The sequence below is a fragment of the Vanacampus margaritifer genome, chromosome 3 (genome assembly GCF_051991255.1).
Source record: "Vanacampus margaritifer isolate UIUO_Vmar chromosome 3, RoL_Vmar_1.0, whole genome shotgun sequence".
NCBI lineage: Eukaryota > Metazoa > Chordata > Actinopteri > Syngnathiformes > Syngnathidae > Vanacampus > Vanacampus margaritifer.
The window spans coordinates 867,025-874,298 of NC_135434.1; the positions used below are offsets into that span (position 1 = coordinate 867,025).

General features: G+C 41.4%; 2 protein-coding genes across 2 annotated transcripts; both read right to left on the reverse strand.

Annotated features, from left to right (window-relative positions):
• Positions 1 to 732: 732 nt before the first annotated feature.
• Positions 733 to 3,959, reverse strand: LOC144049192 (transmembrane protein 17A). The gene is made up of 4 exons (XM_077561892.1): positions 3,820 to 3,959; positions 2,836 to 2,942; positions 2,638 to 2,751; positions 733 to 2,004 (listed from the first exon to the last, which is right to left on the reverse strand). The coding sequence occupies exons 1-4, from the start codon at positions 3,938 to 3,940 to the stop codon at positions 1,708 to 1,710; spliced, it is 639 nt and encodes a 212-aa protein (XP_077418018.1). The 5' UTR covers positions 3,941 to 3,959; the 3' UTR covers positions 733 to 1,707.
• Positions 3,960 to 4,515: 556 nt separating this feature from the next.
• Positions 4,516 to 6,821, reverse strand: selenoe (selenoprotein e). Its single transcript, XM_077561807.1, has 4 exons — positions 6,034 to 6,821; positions 5,613 to 5,689; positions 4,941 to 5,019; positions 4,516 to 4,856 (listed from the first exon to the last, which is right to left on the reverse strand). Exons 1-4 carry the CDS (start codon positions 6,154 to 6,156, stop codon positions 4,713 to 4,715), a joined length of 423 nt encoding a protein of 140 aa, XP_077417933.1. The 5' UTR covers positions 6,157 to 6,821; the 3' UTR covers positions 4,516 to 4,712.
• Between the last annotated feature and the right edge of the window lie 453 nt (positions 6,822 to 7,274).

The window sequence follows — 7,274 nt, forward strand, 5'->3', positions numbered from 1 at the left end:
ATGTGCTAGTACAATGCATACTAATATGCTAACATGTTCCAACATTTACTAATATGTGGCAGCATGTGCACTAACAAGGTAAGATATGCTAACAGAAGCTAATAGGTGCTAATGTGCTAACAGGCAATAATACGCATGTGCTTCCATCTCGGTAATCCATGTTGATGTAAAAACGGTCTTTTCCTTTCAAATTTCGCCTGCGAGTCGAGTTTTCCGTCCCAGCTGCTGAAATGTTCATGTGGCGTGTCGCTCAAAATTCAAAAGTAGTCAATTTGAGAAAAAAACGGACCACCATCAGTCATATGGCAAATGGTGATGTCACTCTGTAGCACCCTATCAGTGGCAAGCGTCCCATCCCTGCAAGTTTTTTTTTTTTTTTTTTTTTTAAATCTACACGGTTGCTAATGGCAACAGGATGGATGGGATGGAGGATACGGAGGTGGGGGCTGCAGAGGTGTGGATGCGTTCTTGGCATAAAGGAACATCTCCTGCTTGGTGTGCGTCAATCCGCCTGCACGTCACAAAGACAAATACAGATAAAAATATATTTGAAATGTAGGCCAACGTCGCCGTGACGATACCCAGCAGCAAAAAAAAAAAAAAAAAAAAAAAAAAAAAAGATGGCGTACGCTTCAGTTGTCATGGTGACAACCAAGAGTTGAAAAATGAACAATAGCCTGCAACACGCATATTCATTTTTATTTAAAAAATTAAATACATGCAACACTGTTACTTACAAAAAAAATAAAACATTTTCATCTGGAAAAAAACATTTAAAACAATAAGGAATATTCTCAAAATATCAACTTTATTCACGTAAAAGTCAATAAAAAACATTGTACTACTTGGACTTCTGAAGAAAAATAGAACTTTTAGCCGTATTTCAAGTGTAAAAATAAGCAATCAGCTCGTGAAGCTCACGATGCAGATGTTGGAGATTATTCCTAGTCCTAGACTGCCCTCTGGTGGTTGCAAATGCTCAACGCATTTTCACTCCAGCGCAATAACAATGTTTATATGAATGAGAAAAAAAATTAATGCCAACAAACTAGAAAAATCTAATCATTTATATCACCGATCTTTTGCTGTGATGAAATACAAAAAAAAAAGGGGGGGGGGGGGAGAACCAATACAACTGAAAAGGGTTGACTTATTTTATTTTTATTTTTTTTAACTGTTTAGCTATTCTACTCTATACGAAATAATTCTTGTGGAACTCAAAATTCTTAAAAAACAAGAAGATGTTTGTTCAAAATGAAGGCTTATTTGTAGCAACATTTAGACTGTTTAAAAATACAAATGTATTTTTATTCTTGACATTTATTCTAGAATAAATTCATATTTAAGGGGAAGAAAAAAAAATCTTGACAATAATCTAAATACGGCATTCTGATAAATATTGTGTTTGTGGGATATGGAGCAGAAAAATCCACCTGTTTTTTTGACCCATCTCATGAGGCGGCCATTTTGCCACTTGCTGTCCACTGGAAATGACATCACAGTACCAGGCCGGCTCAAGTAACAACCAATCACGGCTCACCTGTTTTTAGTTTTGGCCACGTGACCTTCGCGAGCTGCGCCTGGCGCACTGTGATGCCAGGCAAAATGGCCGCCCCCAGAAATGGATAGAAAGGGCCGGATTTGACGGCTCAATTCATATTCCACAAACACAAAATATGAAGCGGAATGCTCAAATAGAATGAGTAACTAAGTAGCTGTAACCCGGCGGTACGCCGCGCCCAGGCCGAGGGCGGGCGCGGCGCTGTGGCCGAAGCTGTCCACCTTGGCCAGCTGGCGCAGGTGGAAGAGCAGCGTCAGCTTCCTGGTCATGGTGCGCAGTGCCAAGGCGGCCGCCGCCATCTGGGCCAGCGCCAAAGCCAAGAGCAGGAAGTGGACGGCGCGCTCCAGCGGGAGGATGAGCGCGCCCTCGTCCGTCACCAGGAACAGCAACGGCGGCAGCTGGAACGACAGCGTCAGCACGCAGAAGCAGCACAGCCGCGACACCTGCGCAAAAGAGAGGTCACCGCAACGCCACGGCGAGCGGCTCGGATGGAAAACACAGCTCAACTAAGCCGGGAATTGAAAGCACGCTATCAAAAACACACGACGGAGGCACTTTGTCAATCCAAGGTGTTATTTGATGACATGCGTGAAGCATATCAAGTACACGATGACACCTTTTCAAGTACATCAAGTCGTTTAGGCAGCAAAATCCAGCTGTTTGTCTCCATCTCAGGTAACATCCAATCACAGCGCAGCTTCCGAAAACAGGTGAGCTGTGATTGGTCGTTGCCTGAGCAACAGCAGGAAAATGGCCGCCCCCTGAGATAGATACAAATGGCTGGATTTTGCTGCATGGCTCATATTCCACCAATGCAATAATGACCAGAATACCATATTTAGACAAATGGAGCTGCATAGATCATATTGTTGATGTCATTTTTATCAGAATGTCATGTTTAGAGGAGTGAGGTCACATATCACAAAATGTTTCAGGTCGACTTCTACTTTAGGTACATAAAGCATATAAGATATATAAAGTATATACGTCAATAAAATATATGACTGTATGCATACATCAAGTATTTGAGAGCTCCATGATGTGCTGAGGACATAAACAGGAAGGAAGACGCTTACGTTCTCGTGGAGGTTTCCAAGGTAGCCCAGGTAAAGTCGGAGAATTTCCACGATGCTGATGAGTACGATTCCGCTGATCTCCAGACCTTGATAGTATCCTGGAAGGTACGCAAACTGAGAAGCAAACACGGCGGCTGTCAATCAAAGGCCGAGCCGGCTGCCGTCCATGTTTGACAACGAGTGGCACAAGTGAGTGACCTTGACTTCCAGCATGCAGACGGACGAAAAGCACCAGCAGGGGAAATAAAACATGTTGAAGTAAATCAACATCTGCAGAGCGACGCTGCACGCGACCTCGTTGCACCCTGGAAACAACAACAGTCAGACTTTTATTGTTACTGGTAAAAGTTTGGGGGCAAAAATGTGATTTTTTTCCCCCACATAAAATATTTGCATGTATTTAACCTTTTTTTTTAATTTTTTAAAGCAACTTAAATCTCGGAATTAACAATATAATTAAAAATTAAATAAAACAATATAACTATGTTCAGTAAGGATGGGCAAGTATTAGGCTCTACAAATAAGAAATGAGAAGAATAGAAAATCTCTATTATTTCTATACAATTTTACTGAAAATGCAATATTGGGAAATACAGGTCTTTAAAACGATCTTTTTTTTGAGGGGGTAGGATTCTATGTATAGCAAGTACTCCTCGTACTGGTTTTGGTCTGACAAAAAGTAGGTTTCAAATGTTCTCCCCAAAATGCAACATTAAATAAAAAAAATGTGATAAAAAAAGGAGAAATACATCAAAAGTTTTAAACTTGAAAAAATGTTGACCTTATTCTCATAAATTAAAAAAAAAAAAATCTTGAAAAATCCTTAATTTGAAAATGAGGATTTATTTGCAATATTATTATCCACCCCTACCCCAAATAATACATCTGTCAATTTTCTTTTATTTACCTTGACAAGTCCTAATTACATTTCTCTATAAAAACAAACAAAAACACTTTGCTCTCGTGATATTAATTGTATTTTTTTTCTTTGTAAAAATATAACCTGTCACATAAACACAAGCATGATTTTATTTATCCTTAAATTGTCACGTTTTAAAAGCTTCTTTTTTTTTCCTGGTCGTGCAAAATGTCCACGCGTTGCTCTCGGCTTTCAATTTGTTGCTAATCCTCGTCTGGCAGGCGGCGTTGAAGAGCGTGTTCAAGTCAAGAATGAGGACAAACCTGAACGGGAAACTGAAGGCGAAGGTGAAAGGTCACGGCGCTCTGTGCGGCCGTGCAAAATTCCCGCGCAGGCCCGACCCACGCCGACGTCGTCGGGAACCGGCGAGTAGAACACCGGCATCGTGCACACGCTCGCTTGCGCGCACACGCATGCGCGCTGGCCGCTAATCAGATTAGCAGGCAGGAGGCGGGGCGTTTTGCGGAGGAGCAGCAATCTTCTCACACAATAACAATGTGCTGGGGCGCATGCGCAATTGACCCGTCAACTGGCTCAAGTAACACAATTGCGCAAACTCATTCATTCTTTGTCCCTTTACGGCAGTCGCTGTCAAAAGCCTTTTTTGTTTTCCGCAATTGGCTGCAATTGCGTCACAACGCCAGTGAACGGCGCTGTGGAGCAATCCGCAGGATTTGGGAAGGTGATTAGTTCTCTTGAATTTTTTTTTTTAAATATGTAAATTTCCTTGAAATCAATTTAAAAAAAGACTTAACAGTTTGTTTGTTTTAAATCACACAAAAGTCCATTTGTCTCACAATTAAGATTCAATTCATTTTTTCCTCAAAATACTTTATATCAATACATTACTTTCATCTTTGTTTAAATTAAAAATTAAATGTCTTCTTGTACATGTAACGATATACGTTTCTGGATTCCACTCACACCCTGGTTCTATGTGCAATTAAAAATCAATCCTATTTTTGTATTTCTTAATAATCCTTTTTTTATTGCATCAGACACGTGACGACAAGCGTACGACAGACGCGCACTGCGTCGGGCCCAGCGAGCCGTCAGAACGGAGCCGGGATTTTGTTTTTTTGGAAACACCTTGAGGCTCCGTTCGTCATCAATGGCGTGCGCGGGACGCAGTGGCGGCGTTCGGCCATCGGGGGCATCACAGCTCATCGCGGGGCGCGTGCAGGGGAAAGTTTGTGAACTCTTCTGGCACTGCTTCGCCCTTCTGAGCACGCTTGTAGAAGCCCAGGGAGTCCAGCAGGGCGGCGATCTCCAACGCTTTCATGCCTTTCACACCGACGGTCTACAAAGAAAAAATGCTTGGAAAACGCCATCTTTTGCTGGGCTTTTTAGCTGAAAATAATTGGAGAAAAGGAAAATAGGTCACCTTTACGACCTCATCCTTGTCATTATAAAAAATGAGCCTGGGGTCCACTTCCTCCGAGGAATCGTACTCCAGGTTGTGACTGGGCGAGGAAATCTCAAGTTGAGGAAATTTCACCGAGCGTAAAAGTTTTGGAAACATTGCCTCAAACAAATATTAAACTGACGTGTTTTTTTTGTTTTACATGATAAACAGTTTGGTGTAAACATTAAATTTAAATCGGATTTCAGCATGTAATTGTCAACATCAACGGTTATGTGATGCTTAGCTTGACAATGCTAACGTGTTTCTGTAAACGTTGACGACAATTTGGAGTCTTTGAGGACGCAAACACATTTTTTAAACATTGAAAATGTAGCCTTCAACAAAGCAAATCTTCATTTGACATCAAACAAAACATCATACACAATTATTTGCTTTTCATCTCGTGAACGTACATTTTCATAAACACCGAAACTTTAATTGGCAGCAAAGAAGATTGTGTCTTTGACAAAGCTAACGTTTTTGTTCAAATCAAAGGTCATTTCAATTGGTTTAGCACAATAACATACGTTTTTGCAAACATTGAAGATTTCGCGGACGACCACATCCATGTTTTTATAAACACGTTTTCGTAAACATTCAAGATATCGCAAAAGCAAGTTGGCGTGGAAAGTCGTCGAAAGAAAAGGATACTACAAAGCCCAAAGCTCCAACAGGAAGTGATGCAGCTCGGGCATTTTCTTGATGCCTCATCCAACCACGCTGGGAGCCTGAAAAACAGAAACAAAATAGAAACATACACAAAGTCGTAAATGAGCGTCACTTAATCGTTAAAAATGAACAAAACTACTACAATCATCCATCCATCGCACGTCAATCTCATTTTTAAATGTAATGATTTACCTTCTTAAATAATTGGTCTATTAAATGATTGTGAATTTAACAATACAATAACGGAACAATTTTACGTTCAGCTCGTCCCTTCGGAGGTCAGAAGTTACTCATAGGATGATAGATTTTCTTTTTTCACAATCATTAATTAACAATACATATTTATAGAATTGAATGAGGCAAAAGGTTGGAAGTTGGAAGTAGAAGACACAAAAAGACTGACCAGAAGTTTCCCCCGCGCGACGACAATCGGGCCGTCCGGCGCCGGCGCGGTTTGGTTGCGGCCCGCCGTCGCTGTCGCCGCCACGACGGCGGCGAGGGTCAGCGTCAAGATGGCGGACAACATGGCGACGCCTCGGAGCTTTCCCGAGTTCGCTTTGAGCCACGCCGGCGCTTCCACCTGGACTTGATTCACATGGGACGAGACCACCTGCCACTATTTGAGGGGGGGGGGGGGGGGGGCCTTCTTCCAATCCAGAAAATGCCAATTATGAGATTCATGGAAAACATCCTCGTCGGTCAACGTCTTCTTTAGTCGACTTTGCTTCGCTTCTTCTTTAGTCGACTTTGCTTCTCTGTCTTTAGATGGATTTTATTGTTATCCATTTAAAAGTCGCCCGTCACGCCCGCCCGAGCTTGTGGTACGGTCCACATTTGGGCACGTCACAGGTGACATCTGGCTTCTTATCACTTTTTCCCACATGGGAAAGCGACACGTGCATTTGTAAAACACAAAGAAAATGTCAGATTTCCCTAAAGTATCTTTTGTCATAAACATCAATGCTAATTAATTCCTTCTGTAAAGAATTTTCACTTTTTTTTTTGTTTATTAAAATCAGGTTGCTAAGAAGCTCAACTTTGTGTTTTCCTCCACTTTTCAATTTAGTCACACTTTGTAAACATCAATGCAAATGTTGCGCTTCAGAATCCAAGCAAACGGATCCTTCCGACACAAACGCGTGTTTTTGCAAACGCCGAAGACAAGTCGCTCACTTAACGCGTTTTCGTAAACGTCAAAGATCGTTTCCAGTCCTCCAAGAACCGAAGGTGTTTTCGGAAACATCAAGAAAAGCAAAGCGGTCAACAAAGCGACAGTGGACAACAATGAAGTGAACTTTGCTTTATAAAACCACAAAAAGTGTCTCTTGAAAAAGGGAAACGACATTTTTGTGAGAAAAGTCTCACGATTATTTTGGAGTCCATTCATGTTTGGACAATTGAATCATCGAATGAACGCAAATTTGAACTCTAACCTCAGAACGGTGAGGCAGAAATGCAAGCCACTTTCCACATGAAATGATGAGACATCATCAATTATGAATTTGGATTCCTCTTTTCCTTGTATTGTTGTTTGATTTGGAAAAATTGGGCTCAAAACGAACATGACGATTATTTCCATTGAAACTTCTCATTTGGTCATTTGATAAATAAGTCTTGCCGGCTTGTGTTTAATTTCGCAGATTC

Excerpts from the sequence above, each read along its gene's own strand:
- LOC144049192 (XM_077561892.1), bottom strand. The coding sequence starts at position 3,940 with ATGCCGGTGTTCTACTCGCCGGTTCCCGACGACGTCGGCGTGGGTCGG. Across the intron at positions 2,752-2,835 it reads TCTGCATGCTGGAAGTCAAG|TTTGCGTACCTTCCAGGATA; the intron begins GTCACTCACTTG and ends TTTGCTTCTCAG. Across the intron at positions 2,005-2,637 it reads TTGGAAACCTCCACGAGAAC|GTGTCGCGGCTGTGCTGCTT; the intron begins GTAAGCGTCTTC and ends TCTTTTGCGCAG.